Source organism: Musca vetustissima, unplaced genomic scaffold (genome assembly GCF_032173495.1).
Source record: "Musca vetustissima isolate MV318-11 ecotype Yass unplaced genomic scaffold, APGP_CSIRO_Mvet_v1 utg596325, whole genome shotgun sequence".
In the NCBI taxonomy this organism is placed as follows: Eukaryota; Metazoa; Arthropoda; class Insecta; order Diptera; family Muscidae; genus Musca; species Musca vetustissima.
In genome coordinates, this window is record NW_026878659.1 from 3,759 (window position 1) to 24,578 (window position 20,820).

The following is a 20,820-nucleotide window of genomic DNA, read 5'->3' on the forward strand; positions in this document are numbered from 1 at the left end:
TGAGGTAGATTTGTGAAAATAAAATTGTGAATAAGAACATTATAAAAAAATGTCAACCCTATGTTAATCCATGAAAAATATCCTTAAAAAATACATGCCTTGAAAAAATATTCTTTAAAAAATCGATGCCTTGAAAAATTTTTTTAAAAAATCCATGCCGTGAAAAAATATTTAAAAAAGATCCATGCTGTAAAAAAAATCTTTAAAAATCAATGCCTTGAAAAAATATTCTTTAAAAAATCCATGTCTTGACAAAATATTTCTAAAAAATCCTCACATTGTATGGGCCCACGCCTTGTGTGGGCCCTTGAAAAAATATATTTTTTTAAATCCAAGCCTTCTGTGGGTCCTTAAAAATATTTAAAAAAATCTACGTCTTGGGTCCTTAAAAATTATCCTTTAAGAAATCCACGCTCGTGGTGGGTATAGAAAAATATTGGAATATTATTAATTCCATCCCTTTGAGACCCAAAAAAAGTTTTTTGTTTAATCCACGTGCATTTTGTACACCGAATATATTTTTACACTCTTCACTACACTGTGGTACATGGTATTATGTCTTTGTGCATATGTTTGTAACAGGCAAAAGGAAACGGAATAGACACATGGTTCCTTTTGAGAATATTCATAGAATCACTTTCTAAGTCGATTTATGCATGTCCGCCTGTCCGTACGTTTGTCTTTCTGTCTGTCTGTCCATGTTAAATTGTAAAGAAAGTACAGGTCGCATTTATGATCCGAATTGGATGAAATTTGGCATTGGTCACTTATTTGGCCCAAGGACGAACCCTATTGAAATTGGGAAAAATCGGTTCAGATTTAGATACAGCTCCCATATATATTTTCGTACGATTTAAGGTGAATGGCTTACCAAAGTCGCTATATATCCTTCGATTTGCACGAAGTTTGGCACAGCCTGAAAATTTCCTGAAAATCGGTTCAAATTTGGATATAGCTCCAATATATATTTTCGTCCGATTTAAGGTAAGCGGTGTACCAAAGTCCCTATATACCTTTCGATTTGCACGAAATTTGGCATACCGTACTGAATTGATCCCAGAACGATGTGTGCTAAGATTCATGAAAATCTGTTCAGATTGAGATAAAGCTCCCATATATATCTTTGTCCGATTTAAGTTAAGTGGTGCACCAAAGTACGGATATACCTTTCGATTAGCACGAAATTTGGCATAGCGTACTGAATTAAGTCTAGAATGACACACGTTAAGTTTCGTGAAAATCGATTCGGATTTAGATATAGCTCCCATATATATCTTTGTCCGATTTAAGTTAAGTGGTGCACCAAAGTACGTATATACCTTTCGATTTGCACGAAATTTGGTATAGCGTACTAAATTAAGTCTAGAATGATGCACGTTAAGTTTCGTGAGAATCGGTTCGGATTTAGATATAGCTCCCATATATATCTTCTTCCGATTTAATGTAAGCGGTGTACCAAAGTCCGTATATATCTTTTGATTTGCAGGAAATTTGGAATAGCTTAATAAATTGGGTCTAGAATGATGTATGTTAAGTTTCCTGGAAATCGGTTCAGATATAGATATAGCTCCCATTTATATTTTCATCCAATTTAAGGTAAGTGGTGCACCAAAGTCCCTAAATATCTTTCGATTTGCACGAAATTTGGCACAGTGTACTGAATGAAGTCTAGAATGGTGCACGTTAAGTTTCCTGAAAATCGGTTCAGATATAGCTCTCATATATATTTTCGTCCGATTTTAGGTAAATAGTGCACTCAAGTCCCTATATATCCTTCGATTTGGACGAAAATTGGCATGGGTATGGAAATAGGTCCAGAATGATGTGTGCTAAGTTTCCTGAAAATCGGTTAAGATTTAGATTTTGCTCCCATACATATTTTCGTCCGATTTCAAGTAAATGGTGTACAAAAGTCCCTATACATCTTCCGATTTGCACGAAATTTGGCAAGGCGTATGGAACTAGGTCTAGAATGACGTGTGTTAAGTTTCCTGAAAATCGGTTCAGATTTAGATATATCTCCCATATATATCTTCGTCCGATTTAAGGTAAGTGGTGCACCAAAATCCCTATATATCATTCGATTTGCACGAAATTCGGCATAGCGTACTGTAGAAAGCCTAGAAAGATGTGTGTTAAATTTCCTGAAAATCGGTTCAGATTTAGATATAGCTCCCATATATATTTTCGTCCGATTTAAAGTAAATGGTGTACAAAAGTCCCTTTATGTCTTTCGATGTGCACGAAATTTGGCACGGCGTAGTGAATAAGGTCTAAAACGATGTGAAATAAGTTTCCTGAAAATCGCTTCAGATTTAGATATAGCTCCAATATATATTTTCGTCCGATTTAAGGTGAATGGTGTACCAAGGTCCCTATACAATTTTCGATTTGCACGAAATTTGGTATAGTGTAATGAATGAGGTCTAGAATTATGTGTGTTAAGTTTCCTTACAATCGGTTCAGATTTAGATATAGCTCCCATATATGTTTTCGTCCGATTTAATGTAAATGATGCACCAAAGCCCCTATATATCTTTCGATTTGCACGAAATGTGGCAAAGCGTTCTTAATTAAGTCAAGAATGATGCACGTCATATGTATCTTCGTCCGATTTAAGGTAAGCGGTGTACCAAAGACACCCTACGGAAATTTATATAAATTAATCTCTGTCAAATTTCCTTGAAATCGGTTCAGATTGGTTTACTTATAGATGAAGATCACCTATCTATAAGTAACCAATCTGAACCGATTTCAAGGAAACTTGCTAGAGATTATTTTTTTTTTTAAATTTCAGTACGGTGTGTCAATCGGCCTAGCTATGGGTCTTTAGTGTACCATTTACATAAAATCGGATATTTAGGTTCGTTTAATTTTATGGCAATGTTCTTTCGAAAAGGCGCTGTCTGTTAGGCCACATATGTACATAATACTCGAAGTGGTGAAGGGTATCTTATAGTCGGCCCAGTCCGACTTTACTACTTTCCCTACTGGTTGAAAGTAATTACGTCCTTTTCAATGCATGAAAAAATATATTAAAACCACACCTGCTATATACCTCAATTACACAACGACATACCCTTTCGCTTGGCATTTCGGATCTTGGAATCCTAAATATGTATCAGGGGAAAAAAGCCAACTACTTAGGAACACAAAGTATTTTGTTATTACTAAAAAAAAACAACAACTACAACAATACTTAAATATTATTTACTAGTTACATATATATGTATGTGCCAGATGTCGTTGTTATATCTTTGATTAAGTTCTCTAATGGTTTTTAAATTGCTATAGGGAGAGAGATTTTTCAAGTAGATTTTTAAAAAACTGGATTTTGTTTTTAATGTTTTTTTCAAGGCGTGGAAAATATTTTTTCAAGGCGTAGAAAATATTTTTTCAAGGCGTGGAAAATTTTTTTTCAAGGTGTGGAAATATTTTTAATGTGTGTGGATTTATTTAAAAATATTTTTTCAAAGCGTGAAAAATAGTTTTGTTTTTAAAGCATACCTTAAGGCGCCATTTTTAAATAAAAATATAAATTTCTTATTAATACCTGCGATTAATCTCCTCAAGTCATAATAAATTCAACAATCAACCAATCTTATGGCGAAAATCTTATTAATGATAATTTACTTCTCGGGACGTTGATAATTTACTTCTCGGGACAATAAAAAATCTACTAGCCATCGAATCGAAAGCAAAACTACAAGAGAATGAAATGAAACTTAATACAACAATTACTTACAATGGCATGGCAAGAATTTAATTAACACTTTTTTGGAGTATTAACCTCAAAACCTCAATGTCGACACAGCTATGGATTCTCCGGGGAGATAGAGAGGGGGTGGGGTCCACTAGCCATTGGGAAGGCCAAAGATGCAATGCAAGAACTATTAGAAACAGCCAGAGAGCAAGAAAACAATTTCATTTGAAACAGCTTCCGGCCAAATGACAGAAAAGTTAATTTTAAATGCCAATTTCAAATTGAAAGACACAAGATTAAAATAACCCAGTAGACAAAAAAAAGCACAGACACACACACAAACACACACAACAAAATGCGAAGAACATCAAATGGCACTGCCGAGAAGTGGAGTGTGTCCTCCAATGGACACCCACAACAAGTGCAGGAAACAACAACAAGAGCAGCAGCGACAAGATATCAGAATATCAGTGATGGAGCAAATGGTTTAGCTGGGCTATTGATACTTGGTCGGACGATTGGTTGGTCGGTCGGTATGTTTACATGAAATGACTAAACTTGTACCATAAATATGTCGAAAACGTTGAGACCAATACAAAACGAAATAAAGTGAAACATACTTGTGTATGTATATAAATATAAAGGATATATACAGGCGCTTAAGGACATCCACTCTAAAACAAGGCAGGGCATCATTTATGTTAGGTCAGTCATGGGAGGGGTTCGAAAGGAAGTTTGAAAATTTTTATTTTTAAATAAATCCATGCCTTGAAAATATTTTCCACGCGGCTTAAATTTTTTTAAATAGATCCATGCCCTAAAAACTATTTTTAAACAAATCCACCATTAGACCAGTAAGGAAAGTAGTAAAGTCGGACTTGACCGACTATATGATACCCTTTACCATTTTGGGCATATTGTACATATGTATCCTTACAATTGTATGTCAATGTTCCCTCTAAGGAACATACTCATGTCTTTGTGCAACCTATGACAAAATTTAATTTCATTCGGGCAGATTTAGAGTCGTCTGCGTACCATGAACAAATTTATGGAAAACGAATTATAGCAAAATTGATCTGCATAAATTTCAACAAAACATAATAACGTAATTCAAGTCTCAATTTGGTACGTTGTGCCAAATTTCGTGTCAATCGGACAAACATTAGGAGTTTGGTGCACCATCTATGTGAAATCGGACGGAAATCTATATGGGAGCTATATCTAAATCTGAACCGATCTTGACGAAACTTAGCATTTATCATTTTAGACCCAGTTCTGTACACTGCGCCAAATTTACGGCAATTCGAAAAATATTTAGGGATTTTGGTGCACCATTTAACTTAAATCGGACGAAAATATAGATGGGAGCTATATCTAAATCTGAACTGATTTTCACGAAACTTAGCGCACATCACTCTAGGCTTAATTTATTAGGCTTTGCCAAATTTCGTGCAAATCGAATGATATTTAGGGAATTTGGTTCACCATTTACCTTAAATCGGACGAAAATATATACGGGAGCTATATCTAAATCAGAACAGATTTTCACGAAACTTGCCAGACATCACTCTAGGCTCAATTTAGTACGTTGTGCCAAATTTCGTGCAAATCGAAAGATATTTAGGGACTTTGGTACACAATTAACCTTAAATCGGACGAAAATATATATGGGAGCTATATCCAAATCTGAACCGATTTTCACGAAATTTAGCGTATTTCATTCTAGGCTTAATTTAGTAGTCTGAGCCAAATTTCGTGCAAATCGAAATATATTTAGGGACTTTGGTGCACCATTTACCTTAAATCGGATGAAAATATAAATGGGAGCTGTATCTAAATCTGAACCGATTTTCATGAAACTTAGCACACATCAGTTTAGACCCAATTCAGTACGCTGTGCCAAATTTCGTGCAAATCGAATGATATTTAGGGACTTTGGTGCATCATTAACTTTAAATCGAACGAAAATATATACGGGAGCTAATCTAAATCTGAACCGATTTTCACGAAAATTGGCAGACATCACTCTAGTCTCAATTTAGTACGTTATTCCAAATTTCGTGCAAATCTAAAGTTATGTACGGACTTTGGTTCACCATTTGCCTAAAATTGGGCGAAAATATATATGGGAGCTATATCTAAATAGCCCTATCCGTTCAGAGGTGTTTAAAGCCATGTGTGCGTTCGGCATTCCTGCAAAAATAATACGGTTATGCAGGACCAAAACCCCCAAAAATACTGAAAATTAGAAGGTACCGTTATATGGGGGCTACCAGAAAATATGGACCTATACTTATAATTTTTTGTAGATACATTTAGTATCCAATAAGAACCCAATGTACCAAATTTCAGCGAATTCGGTTGAAAAACACGCTCAAGAACCCCAAAATACCGAAAATTGGGGGGTACCCTTATATGGGAGCTATGCCTAAACGTGGACCGATATATCCCATCTTCGAACTTGACCTGCCTGCAGACAAAAGACAACCCTATGCAAAATTTCAGCACCCTACCTCAATTCCTTCAGAAGATAGAGTGATTACAACAGACGGACGCACATGGCTAGATCGTCTTAGAATTTTACCCTGATCAAGAATATATATACTTTATAGGATCGGAAATGAATATTTCGGTAAGTTACAAACGGAATGACAAAATTAATTTACCCTCCATACTATGGTGGATGGTATAAAAATGGGTTGAGGCGTCGGGTTTGTTGCCCACACTCGGAAACTCCCTTCTACTATGAAAAAGCGAAGAAAACGAAAACCAAACCCATACAAAGGACCACGATCTGCGAATCTGTACATGGAATGTGCGCACCTTGTACAGAACAGGTGCAGTTTTCGCTTTGGGGGATGTACTCAAGAAGTACAAAGCCGATATTATTGCCTTACAGGAAATGCAATGGAAAGGGACAGGCGTAAGTAAATCAGACGATTACACACTGTATTATAGCTGTCATGAAGCGAGACATGAATTTGGCTGCGGATTTATGGTCAACAGGAGAATAAAAAACATCGTCTCCAGATTCAATTCAGCGAATTGCTATAATCCGCATAAAAGCAAAGTTCTTCTACATCAGTCTTATTTGCGCCCATGCTCCGACCGAAGACAAAGATGAGCAGACCAAAGGCTTTGTTTATGAGCGCCTAGAAAAAGCATATGATCGCTGCCCAGGCCATGACATAAAAATTCTGCTAGGAGATTTTAATGCAAAAATCGGAAGGGAAAATGTCTTTGGCCCCACCGTCGGAAAATTCAGCCTCCATGAAGAAACATCCGACAACGGCATGAGGTTGATTGACTTCGCGGCAAAAAAAAGCACATGGTAGTTAGCAGCATCAGATTCAAGCATCTCGATATACACAAATCCACCTGGATTTCTCCCGATCGAACAACGCGAAATCAAATCGATCATGTTGTAATAGACGGAAGACATTCATCCAGTGTATTAGACGTTCGATCGATCCGAGGAGCGAATATCAATTCGGAACACTACCTTGTAGCAGCCAGGGTTCGCACTCGTCTTAATTTTGCAGCACAGGTGATATCTAACACAAGACGGAAACTCTATGTCGAAAAGCTGCAAACACAACAGGTAGCCGAGGCCTACTCCGCTCAACTTACCCACCTGCTTGACGAAAGCACTTCTTGTCCCGATAATAGTATAGAAGCACAATGGCAAAGAATTGCTCACTCCCTACAAACTGCAGCAAAAGCAACACTTGGGCAAAAACCACCACCAAGAAACCCATGGTACGATCAGGAGTGTTGTAATGCTACTGATGTGAAAAACGCAGCGTATAGGGCAACCCTGCAGACAGTAGCAACACGTAATGTGATGGAAAATTATCGGGAGAAAAGGAGAGAGGAGAAACGTATTTTCAGAAAAAAAGAAGGAAGAACAAGAAAAACGTGGGCGTAAGTAAATCGAGATGTACAGGAGTCAGAATGAAGTCCGAACATTCTACCAGCGGGTAAAACACCAAACCGAAGGCTTTGCTGCTGGCACATCCTCCTGTAGAGATGAAGAAGGAAACCTGGTGACAGATACAGACAGCGTGCTGAGGATCTGGAAGGAGCATTTTGAAAAGCTTCTGGTATCAAATGCTAGCGGTGAAGAGGATATCCAAGAACCAATAATAGATGACGGTATAGAGTGTATACCTCCTAGCCAAGATGAAGTCAGAATAGCAATCAATCGGCTGAAGAATAATAAAGCAGCAGGTGCCGATGGTTTACAAGCCGAACTATTCAAGACTGGTGGTCATATGCTGGTCAGGAGCATGCACCAGCTGATTAGTACAATTTGGTTAGAGGGATGCATGCCCAATTATTGGAACCTCAGCATCCTGTGTCCCGCACACAAAAAAGGAGACAAGACGATATGTGCCAAATATAGAGGAATTAGCCTGTTCCCATCGCATATAATGTGTTATCCAGTGTGCTGTGTGAAAGATTGAAGCAATGGTCAATGACATTATTGGACCCTACCAATGCGGCTTCAGACCTGGCAAATCCACCATTGACTACAATTTCACTCTGCGCCAAATTTTGGAAAAGACCCACGAAAAACACATCGACACATACCACCTATTTGTGGACTATAAAGCCGCATTCGATAGCCCTATCCGTTCAGAGGTGTTTAAAGCCATGTCTACGTTCGGCATTCCTGTAAAATTAATACGGCTATGCAGGATAACTTTAAGTGGCACAAGGTTAGCAGTTAAAGTAGGAAAGGACCTATCGGAGGCCTTCAAAACCGAACGAGGATTCAGACAAGGTGACAGTTTGTCGTATGATCTTTTTAACATCCTGCTGGAAAATGTCATACAAGACGCAAAGGTGAACAAAAGTAGCACTCTGTACACCAAACAACACATGTTACCCGCCTACACCGATGACATCGATATAATGGGTCGAACATTGCGAGCGGTAACATCCACCTTTGAACAAATTGAAAAGGTGTCTGTCAAAGTGGGTCTGGCAATAAACGGCGAGAAGACCAAGTTGATGGTATCAACGCGCAAAACGTCCAGTTGACTCGGACCAACTGTGGAACTTGAGAACTACAGCATCGAGGTAGTTAATGACTTTATATACCTTGGTACCGCCATAAATAAAACGAATGACATCGGGTTTGAAGTTCGCAGAAGGATTGTGATGGCCAACAGATGCTAGTATGGTATAAGTAAGCAGTTTAGAAACAACGCCACCTTCCGCCAGACCAAACTCACACTTTACAAGACGCTGATACTACCCGTGCTGGTATATGGATCTGAAGCATGGGTACTTGCGCAAGCAGATGAGGCAGCGCTTGGGGTGTTTGAGAGAAAAATTCTCCGAAAGATCTACGGGCCGATCTGCGTAGACCAAACTCACACTTTACAAGACGCTGATACTACCCGTGCTATTATATGGATCAGAAGCATGGGTATTTGCGCAAGCAGATGAGGCACCTCTTGGGGTGTTTGAGAGAAAAATTCTCCGAATGATCTACGGGTCGATCTGCGTCGACGGTGAATATCGGCGTCGAATGAACCACGATCGTTACAATTTATACGCGTACATCGACATAGTCAGTCGTATTGAGCTGCAGCGACTACGGTGGCTAGGCCATGTGGTGCGGATGAATGAAAATGGCCCAGTTCAAAAGGCATATAAAAATGAGCCTACTGATGGTTCCCGTAGAAGGGGAAGGCCACGAATTAGATGAAAAGACCAAGTAGAAAACAACATATGGGAACGTGGTCTTCCAAATTGGTGGACTTGCGCACAAGACCGACGCGCTTGGAAATCTTTTTTAAGCTCGGCTTATGGAACAACCGTTCTGTAACAAACCAGCTAAGTAAGTAATATCTAAATCTGAGACGATATTTCTCAATTTCAATAGGGTTCGTCATTTGGCCAAATAAGTGACCTATGGCAAATTTCATCCAATTCGGATCATAAATGTGACCTGTACTTTGTTTAAAATTTAACATCAACAAACGGACAGGCGAACGGACATGCATAAATCGACTTAGAAAGTGATTCTATGCATATTCTCAAAAGGAACCATGTGTCTATCTCGATTCCTTTTGCCTGTTACAAACATATGCACAAAGACATAATACCCGGCACCACAGTGTGGTGAAGGGTATAAAAATATTTGTCTACGCCTTGTAAACTTATTCCATGCCTAGAAAATATTTTTTTTAGAAAAATCCATGCTTTAAATATTTTTTCCATAGCCCTCGCTATCCATTTTATTTTGTAGTTTCCCCATTCCCATGCAAAGGAAGTGAATATTGTTGTAGTTTTCTTGGCTATTGTTGTTGTTGCTGCTGCTGTCCTTCTATGTTACAGCCATTACAGTTCTGTTCATCTTCTTCTTTGTGTCCATGTTATCCGGATATTGTTCCGACTGAGCAAACAACGCTGGTGTAGCTCGTGGACCATTTGGTTTTTTTTTTGGATTTCGAATTCAAGTGTTAGACATTTAATGCAATAATTCGCGCCATTACATCCAGTTTTATTCTTTGTTATTGTATTTTGTAAGGATGCCAGCGACTAAGAATTGCGTCTCATTCGTTCGTTCGGGCGTTCGTTTTCTTATTTTATTTGTTGCTGTTAGGAGCTCCTACTGCAGTATAATATGTTGCGGTAGTGTTTTCTTGTCGTTCGGTTTGTGAATCCTATTTCAGCTAAGGGGATTTTTTTTGCCCCTAAGAAATACTCAATTCAGCCACTTGTTTCAGCTATTCAGCTAACATTTAATGCAGAAAAAAAATAATTCAACTGGCATTTTTTAATGAAAACTTTATTTTGGTATATATATATATATATATATATATATATATTTTTTTTTTTGCAAATCTGGAAATGATTTTCACTTGGAAAAACAATATTTCTTTTTTATTTATTTTCGCTTTTCGGTTTAATTTTCATTTGAACAAATTTCAATGAATTGAATTTTCCACGAAATGTTGACCACACAATTCCACTGCCAGGCTTGTCTCCTGGAATGACACCATCTTTGTAATAGAAACCATTCAAATTGCTAATGCAGTTGCTGTGGACATAAATAGAAAAAACAAAAACAACAAAAAATTAAAAAAAAAAAAATTCCATCATTTTTAATTGTTTACCCTTTCGACATACCCCATATTGTAGGTATAGTGCCACCAAGCCCCCATTAATGTAGAAGCACAATTCTTACTAGAATCCTTATCATTGTCTTGGTCGATTGTTGAAAAATATTGTCCATTATGGATACTGAGCGAGTTCCCAGCAGCCGATTGACTATAATCGCCCACACTTAATTTATATTTTGTTGTTTCATTGCCAACAGAAATCGATTTATAGTGGACATATCTCCAGACGTTGTCAAAATCCTGCATTTCAATTTTAAGTTCAACGCCTCCGTAAAGAGCCGTTAGGGAATGGATTTTATCTAAGCCGAGCCAAAATTCTCCATGCAAATTTCCAAAGCCCGTCTTGTAGTCCAACCACTTTCTCTGGAAGTCGACGGACCCATTGATGCGCCGCTGGACAATTGTCCAATCGCCATCACAGGGAACCCAGAAAGACTTGGGACCATAGATGTGGTTTTTTATGCGACACAGCCCATCACGACAATTGAGTTCATTTGAATCGGTACAACTCTCAGCAAGCGATAATTTTGTGCTGAAAATGAATGAATGTAAGAGAGGGGAGAGAGAGAGAGAACGAGAGATATTAAGTTGATTACATTTTGGCTACGTACTTACCATACAAGCTGAGTGCCATTACTCGATTTGCATACCTTGGGTTCTTCTGAAAAAAACAACCAACAATAAAAACTCAAAATGTTAAAATAATAATAATTTTTAATGCTTTATATAAAGCGAGGATTAAAAAAAAAATAATGGCACTATATAAGGCGGGGGTATTTTAAAAATTATAACAACTATTTTTAGAGGCACTGTGTAAGGTGAGGATTTTTTAAAAAGAAATTTTAGGGGCACTATATAAGGCATGCATTTTTATACCCTTTACCACACTGTGGTACAGGGTATTATATCTTTGTGCTTATGTTTATAATAGGCAAAAGGAAACGAGACAGACACATGGTTCCTTTTGAGAATATGCATAGAATCACTTTCTGAGTCGATTTATGCAAGTCCGTCCGTCCGTCTGTCTGTCCATGTTAAATTGTAAACAAAGTACAGGTCGCATTTATAATCTGAATTGGATGAAATTTGGCACAGGTCACTTATTCGGCCCAAGAACGAACCCTATTGAAATTGGAAAAAAATCGTTTCGGATTGTGATGTAGCTCCCATATATATTTTCGTCCGATTTTTGGTAAATAGAGCACCAAAATCTCTATATAACCTTTGATGCGCACAAAATTTGGCATAACGTACGGAATTAAGTCTAGCACGATGTGTGTTAAATTTTGTGAAAATCGGTTCCGATTTAGATAAAGCTACCATATATATTTTCGGCCGATTTAAGGTAAATGGTGCACCGAAGTCACTAAATATCTTTAGATTTGCACGAAATTTGTCACAGCGTACGGAATAAGGTCTGAAATGATGTGTGCTAAGTTTCGGTAAAATCGGTTCAGTTTTATATATAGCTCCCATATATAGATTCGTCCGATTTAAAGTTAATGGGGCACCAAAGTCCCTATATATCTTTCGATTTGCACGAAATTTGGCACAGCGAACGGAATAAGGTCTAAAATGATGTGTGTTAAGTTTTGTGAAAATCGGTTCAGTTTTATATATAGCTCCCATATATATATTCGTCCGATATAATGTAAATGGAGTACCAAAGTTCTTTCGAATTGCACGAAATTTGGCATAGTGTACTGAATTAGGTCTAGAATGATTTGTGTCTAGCTTCTTGAAAATCGGTTCAGATTTAGATATAGTTCCCACATATATTTTCGTCCGATTTAAGGTAAATGGTGCACTAAAGTCCCTAAATATCCTTCGATGTGCACGAATTTTGGCATAGCGTACTGAAGTGAGTTTAGAATGTGTGGTAAGTTTCGGAAAAATTGGTTTAGATTTAGATATAGCTCCTATATATTTTCGTCCGATTCCATGTTAATTGGGCACAAAGGTCCCTATATATCTTTCGATTCGCACGAAATTTGGCATTGGGTACTGTATTAAGTCGAGAATTATGTGTACTAAGTTTCATGAAAATCGGTTGAGATTTAGATATAGCTCCCATATATATCTTCGTCCGATTTAAGGTAAATGGTGCACCAAAGTCCCTATATAACTTTCGATTTGCACGAAATTTGGCACAGCGCAATGAATAATGTCTAGAATGACGTGCGTAAAATTTCGAGAAAATCGGTTCAGATTTATATATAGCTCCCATATATATTTTCGTCCGATTTAAAGTTAATGGGGCAGCAAAGTCCCTAAATATCTTTCGATTTGCACGAAACTTGGCATAGGGTACTGAATTAAGTCGAGAATGATGTGTACTAAGTTTCGTGAAAATCGGTTCAGATTTATATATAGCTCCCATATATATTTTCGTCCGATTTAAAGTTAATGGGGCAGCAAAGTCCCTAACCATCTTTGGATTGGCACGAAATTTGGCATAGGGTACTGAATTGGGTCTGAAATGATGTGTGTTAAGTTTCCTGAAAATCGGTTCAGATTTATATATAGCTCCCATATATATTTGCTTCCGATTTTCTGTAAATGGTATACTAAAGCCCCTATATATCTTCCAATTTGCACGAATTTCTGCATAACGTACTGAATTAATGATGTGTGCTATGTTTTGTGAAAATCGGTTCCGATTTAGATACAGCTCCCATATGGGCGCCTGATTGATATTACAATTTAAATGGATGGATTTTATAAAACTATTTTTTACCACTCACCTTCTGCCCTTATATCCGTAAAATAGATTTTTTCTGCATCTGATATTGTATTTTTCGACATCGATTGTTGCGGCTCATTTTCATTTAGTGCAGTAATTTCATTCGACATCTCCAATTCGGTAAAAAGTTTTTGCATTTTTTTCTCAAATTTCAGATGATTTATATTGAAGGTAAAATTCATCAAATCGAGATGGCGTTTTAATAGTTCATTACGTTGCTGCATGGTTTCGTATTCAGGATTAATACTGATTGTATCCTCTGTTCCGACCTAGAAGAAAATATGTGTTCAATTTACTTTTTGTGTAATTTCTCTCAAAAAAAGTATTTGACCTACCGTTGGAGGTGTGGTAATACCTCCTGCAGTTGCCGCAAAAAAACCTAGCACCAGTATGAAGTACAACATGTCACTTTGGTAATCAAATGTGGACTAAAGAGAAGTAGTGATTTTTTTAAATTATGTGGTATTGAAAAATTATTATTTTTGATATCAAAATTTAATACCGGAAATTACAAAGCAAACAGTGGTTCAGTAGTAGTCCGAGATATTTTGGATGCCAAAAAGTGGTTCGGTCTGTAGTCTGAGATATTTTGTATGCAAAAAAGAGGGTCGCAATAATATTAGGTCCTTTATTTTTACATAGAACAAATTTATGGGTCTTTGGACTAAGGCCTTATATTTTTACAAACAAAAAAAACAAAAAAAAAAAATATATATATATATATATATATAAATATATATATAATAAAAATAATAAATGATAATTAAATAAAAAACAAACCACTGTGTACTATTTGTAATTGATAAAAATAGTAAACCAAGCCTAGCAAAAATCTTAGTAAAACAAACATAGACACACTCATACAAATACGTACACTTATGTGTGGGCGCACTCTAGATTCGATAACAACATCCATGGAATTGTTTGTTCTACATTTTTTTATTTGAGCAAATTCAACCAACATATGTCTCCTAACAGACTCCGCTTCTTCGAAGGAACATTGACATGATATAATATACCTAAATCTGAACCGATTTTTACGAAGCTTAGCAGACATCATTCTAGACTCAATTCAGTACGCTATGCCAAATTTTGTGCAAATCGATAGATATATAGGGACTTTATGCACCATTTACCTTAAATCGGACGAAAATATATATGGAAGCTATATCTAAATCTGAACCGATTTTCACGAAACTAAGAAAACATAATTCTAGGCTCAGTTAAGTACGCTATGCCAAATTTCGTGCAAATCGAAAGATATATAGGGACTTTGCTACTCTATTTACCTAAAATCGGACGAAAATATATATGGGAACTATATCTAAATCTGGACCGATTTTAAGGAAATTTAACACAAATCTTTCTAGACATAATTCAGTACGCTATGCCAAATTTTGTGCAAATCGAAAGATATATAGGGACTTTGGTGTACCATGAACCTAAAATCGGACGAAAATATATATGAGAGCTATATCTAAATCTGAACCGATTTTTACGAAATTTGACACAGATCGTTCTAGACTTAATTCAGTACGTCGTGCCAAATTTCGTGTAAATCGAAGGATATATAGGGACTTTGGTGCACAATTAACCTAAAATCGGACGAAAATATATATGGGAGCTATATCTAAATCTGGACCGATTTTCACGAAACTTAGCAGACATCATTCTAGGCTCAGTACGAAATTTCGTGCAAATCGATAAATATATAGGGACATTGTTGCACCATTTACATAAAATCGACTCACAAAGTGATTCTATGCATATTCTCAAAAGGAACTATGGGTCTATCTCGTTTCCTTTTGCCTGTTACAAACATACCCGGTACCAAAGTGTGGTAAATTTCTCTTTAAAAAAAAATTTTTTTTTGAAAAAAATCGACCAAATTTCTTTTTGCAAAAAATCGATCAAATTTCTTTTTGGAAAAAAAATTCTACCACAATTTTTTAATAGAAAAAACCAGTAAGGAAAGTAGTAAAGTCGGACGGGGCCGACTATATGATACCCTTCACCACTATGGGTATAGTAAACAGGACTATTAACATGAAATTGGATGAAATATGTGATATTTATCTACATGTGAATCTACCTAGATCTATCCATAAAGTATGTAAATCGACTTCAAACAAATAAAAATAGGTCATCCGTTGGGCTATGTCTGTACTTCTACAAAACCCAACTACGTAATTCTATGCTCAAGTTTGTAAGTTGTGCAAAATTTGATGTCGATCTGACTAACATGAGGAATTTGATGCCCAATTTACTTGAAATCGGGCAAAAAAATATATATGGAAGGTCTATCCAAATATTAAGCGATTTCAAACAAACTTGTCACAGGTTAGGTTATACTAATTTCAGAACGTTTTGTTCCTACCAGCATATTGGTTCCTTGGTGCGTCAATCTGAACCCATTTCACGAAACAAGGCAGATATCACTCTAGGCTCAATTCAGTACGTTATGCCAAATTTCGTGCAAATCGACGGATATATAGGGACTTTGGTGCACTATTTATATGAAATCGGACGAAACTATATATGGGAGCTATATCTAAATCAGGACCGATTTTCACGAAACTTGGCAGACATCATTCTAGGCTCAATTCAGTACGTTATGCAAAATTTCGCGCAAATCGAAATATATATAGGGACTTTGGGGCAACATTTACATGAAATCGGACGAAACTATATATGGGAGCTATATCTAAATCTGGACCGATTTTCTCGAAACTTGGCAGACATCAGTCTAGGCTTAATTCAGTGCGATATGTCAAATTTCGTGCAAATCGAAAGACATATGGGGGCTTTGGGGCACCATTTAGATGAAATCGGACGAAACTATATATGGGAGCTATATCTAAATCTGGACCGATTTTCTCGAAATTTGGCAGACATCACTCTAGGCTTAATTGAATACGATATGCCAGATTTAGTGCAAATCGAAAGATATATAGGGACTTTGGGGCACCATTTACATGAAATCGGACGAAACTATATATGGGAGCTATATAGAAATCTGGACCGATTTTCTCGAAACTTGGCAGACATCACTCTAGGCTTAATTCAGTACGATATGTCAAATTTCGTGCAAATCGAAAGACATATGGGGACTTTGGTGCACCATTTACATGAAATCAGACGAAACTATATATGGGAGCTATATCTTAATCTGGACCGATATTCTAGAAACTTGGCAGACATAATTCTAGGCTCAATTCAGTACGTTATACCAAATTTGGTGCAAATCGAAAGATATATAGGGACTTTGGTGCACCATTTACATGAAATCGGACGAAACTATATATAGGAGTTATATCTAAATCTGGACCGATTTTCACGAAACTTGGCACATATCATTCTAGACCTAAATGATTAGGCTGTACCAAATTTCGTGCAAATCGAGAGATATATAGGGACCGTTTACATTAAATCGGTAAAATATATATATATAGGAGCTATATCTAAATCTGAACCGATTTTTCCCAATTTCAATAGGGTTCGTCCTTGGGCCAAATAAGTGACCTATGCTAAATTTCATCCAATTCGGATCATAAATGCGACCTGTACTTTGTTTACAATTTAACATGCACAGACAGACAGACAGACGGACGGACGGACATGCATAAATCGACTTAGAAAGTGATTCTATGCATATTCTCAAAAGGAACCATGGGTCTATCTCGATTATTTTTGCCTGTTACAAACATATGCACAAAGACATAATACCCTGTACCACAGTGTGGTGAAGGGTATAAAAATAAGTTATATTATTTTTCCATCATGACGTAGAGCAAACGAAGTTCGCCTCGATGGAACTTAACTTCGTCTTTGTTGTTTTTGTTTTTTTAATATTTTAGTTGAGAGAGAAAAAACCATTCACCAAACCTCCCACATTTGAACCCAAAAGAGGATGGCATTGGTGGCGTTAGTTTGTGTCTGTGTGCAGATTGGAGATTTGTTAAGAAATTTTATGGTTTTAATGAAACAAGTACAACCAACACCCAACAACAACAAGAACAAAATAATAGAAGTGTCAAAGGCCTATCTAAGCATTGGTCTATTTACTCTTTTTTCGTTCCTTTTTCTTATGCTTCTTCTTTTTCTATCACATAAAAATTCAATTGGTTGCTCGGTCATAGTTTAGTGGCTACAACAAGCAAAAAGAGATTAGAAAAAAATATAAGACGATCCCTTAAATAAAGGCTAAAACACAGCTGCACCAAGGCTAATAAAAATCAAGTGGACAAATACAACGACAAAAATTTCGTTACACCAGATTCGATTCAATTCGATATTCAATTGATTTTAATTCTAATTGAATACAATAGGAAACCAGTAAGGAAAGTAGTAAAGTCGGACGGGGCCGACTATATGATACCCTTCACCACTATGGGTATATTAAACAGGACTATTAGCGTGAAATGGGATGAAATAAAATATGTGATATTTTTCTAAATGTGAATCTACCTAGATCTATCCATTAACATGTCATTCGTATGTTACAATGGGACAAAAGTATGTAAATCGACTTCAAACAAATATAAATAGGTCATCCGTTGGGGAATGTCTGTACTTCTATAAAACGCAACTACGTAATTCTAGGCTCAATTTTGTACGTTGTGCAGAATTTGATGTCAATCTGACTAACATGAGGAGTTTGATGCCCAATTTACTTGAAATCGGGCGAAAATATATATGGAAGTTCTATCCAAATATTAAGCGATTTCACACAAACTTGTCACAGGTTAGGTTATACTAATTTCAGAACGTTTGGTTCCTATCACCCTATTGGTTCCTTGTCGCGTCAATTACTTAAAATCAATCTATAATAAAAGGGAGCTATATCTAAATCATTATCGTTATGCCAAACTTCGTGCAAATCGAAGGATATATATGGGGACTTTGGTGCACCCTTTACATGAAATCGGGCGAAACTATACATGGGAGCTATATCTAAATCTGGACCGATTTTCTCGAAACTTGGCAGACATCATTCTAGGCTCAATTCAGTACGTTATGTCAAATTTTGTGCAAATCGAAAGATATATAGGGACTTTGGGGCACCATTTACATGAAATCGGACGAAACTATATATGGGAGCTATATCTAAATCTGGACCGATTTTCTTGAAACATGGCAGACATCATTCTAGGATCAATTCAGTACGTTATGCCAAATTTCGTGCAAATCGAATGAAATATAGGGACTTTGGGGCACCATTTACATGAAATCGGACGAAACTATATATGGGAGCTATATCTAAATCTGGACCGATTTTCTCGAAACTTGGCAGATATCATTCTAGGCTCAATTCAGTACGTTATACCAAATTTCGTGCAAATCGAAAGATATATAGGGACTCTGGGGCACCATTTACATGAAATCGGACGAAACTATATATGGGAGCTATATCTAAATCTGGACCGATTTTCTTGAAACATGGCAGACATCATTCTAGGATCAATTCAGTACGTTATGCCAAATTTCGTGCAAATCGAAGGATATATAGAGACTATGGTGCACCATTTACATGAAATCGGACGAAACTATATATGGGAGCTATATCTACATCTGGACCGATTTTCATGAAACTTGGCAGACATCATTCTAGGCCCAATTCAGTACGTTATGCCAAATTTCGTGCAAATCGAAAGATATATAGGGACTCTGGGGCACCATTTACATGAAATCGGACGAAACTATATATGGGAGCTATATCTAAATCTGGACCGATTTTCTTGAAACATGGCAGACAGCATTCTAGGATCAATTCAGTACGTTATGCCAAATTTCGTGCCAATCGAATGATATATAGGGACTTTGGGGCACCATTTACATGAAATCGGACGAAACTATATATGTGAGCTATATCTAAATCTGGACCGATTTTCTCGAAACTTGGCAGACATCATTCTAGGCTCAAATTAAGTACGTTATACCTAATTTAGTGCAAAGGATATATAGAGACTTTGGTGCACCATTTACATGAAATCGGACGAAACTATATATGGGAGCTATATCTAAATCTGGACCGATTTTCATGAAACTTGGCAGACATCATTCTAGACCTAAATGATTAGGCTGTACCAAATTTCGTGCAAATCGAAAGATATATAGGGACCGTTTACATTAAATCGGTTAAATATATATATGGGAGCTATATCTAAATCTGAACCGATTTTTTCCCAATAGGGTTCGTCCTTCAAAATAGGGTTTGTCCAAATTTAACATCAAGATCGGACGGACAGAAAAAAAATTCGACCACAATTTTTTTTTATAGAAAAAAAATTCGACCAACATATTTTTTTATAAAAATTCTACAAATATTTTTTTTATAGAAAAAAATTCGTTGGGACCCTTGGGTCCAATTTTTTTTATAGAAAAAAATTCGTTGGGACCCTTGGGTCCAATTTTTTTTATAGAAAAAAATTTGTTGGGTCCAATTTTTTTTTATAGAAAAAAATCGTCGTCAGGGCCGTAGGTCAATTTTTTTTTTATAGAAAAAAATCCCAATTTTTTTTTTATAGAAAAAAATTCGACCACAATTTTTTTTATAGAAAAAAAATTCGACCAAAATTTTTTTTATAGAAAAAAATTCGACCACAATTTTTTTTTATAGAAAAAAAAATTCGACCACAATGTTTTTTATAGAAAAAAAATTCGAAAAAAAAATTCGACCACAATTTTTTTTTTTAGAGAAAAAAATTCGACCACAATTTTTTTTTTAGAGAAAAAAATTCGACCACAATTTTTTTTTTTTTTTATAGAAAAAAAATTCGACCGCAATTTTTTTTTGTATAGAAAAAAAATTCGACCACAATTTTTTTTGTATAGAAAAAAAATTCGACCACAATTTTTTTTTTATAAAAAAAAAAAAATTCGATGAAAAAAAATTTTTTTATAGAAAAAAATTTCTGAGACCCTTGGTCAAATTTTTTTATAGAAAAAAATTCGACCAATTTTTTTATAGAAAAAATTCGACCAATTTTTTTTTTATAGAAAAAAATTCGACCAAAATTTTTTTATAGAAAAAAATTGAAAAAAAAAAAAATTTTTTTTATAGAAAAAAAATTTGAAAAAAAAACCAAATTTTTTTTATATAAAAAAAATCGACCAAAATTTTTTTATAGAAAAAAATTCGACCACATTTTTTTTATAGAAAAAAATTCGACCAATATTTTTTTATAGAAAAAAATTCGACCAAATTTTTTTTATAGAAAAAAATTCGACCA

The 20,820-nt window shown here is 35.9% G+C and overlaps 1 protein-coding gene across 1 annotated transcript; it reads right to left on the reverse strand.

Annotated features, from left to right (window-relative positions):
• Positions 1 to 10,751: 10,751 nt before the first annotated feature.
• LOC133323445 (ficolin-1-like) lies at positions 10,752 to 13,992 on the reverse strand. The gene is made up of 5 exons (XM_061532370.1): positions 13,924 to 13,992; positions 13,590 to 13,857; positions 11,461 to 11,506; positions 10,840 to 11,377; positions 10,752 to 10,763 (listed from the first exon to the last, which is right to left on the reverse strand). The coding sequence occupies exons 1-5, from the start codon at positions 13,990 to 13,992 to the stop codon at positions 10,752 to 10,754; spliced, it is 933 nt and encodes a 310-aa protein (XP_061388354.1).
• Between the last annotated feature and the right edge of the window lie 6,828 nt (positions 13,993 to 20,820).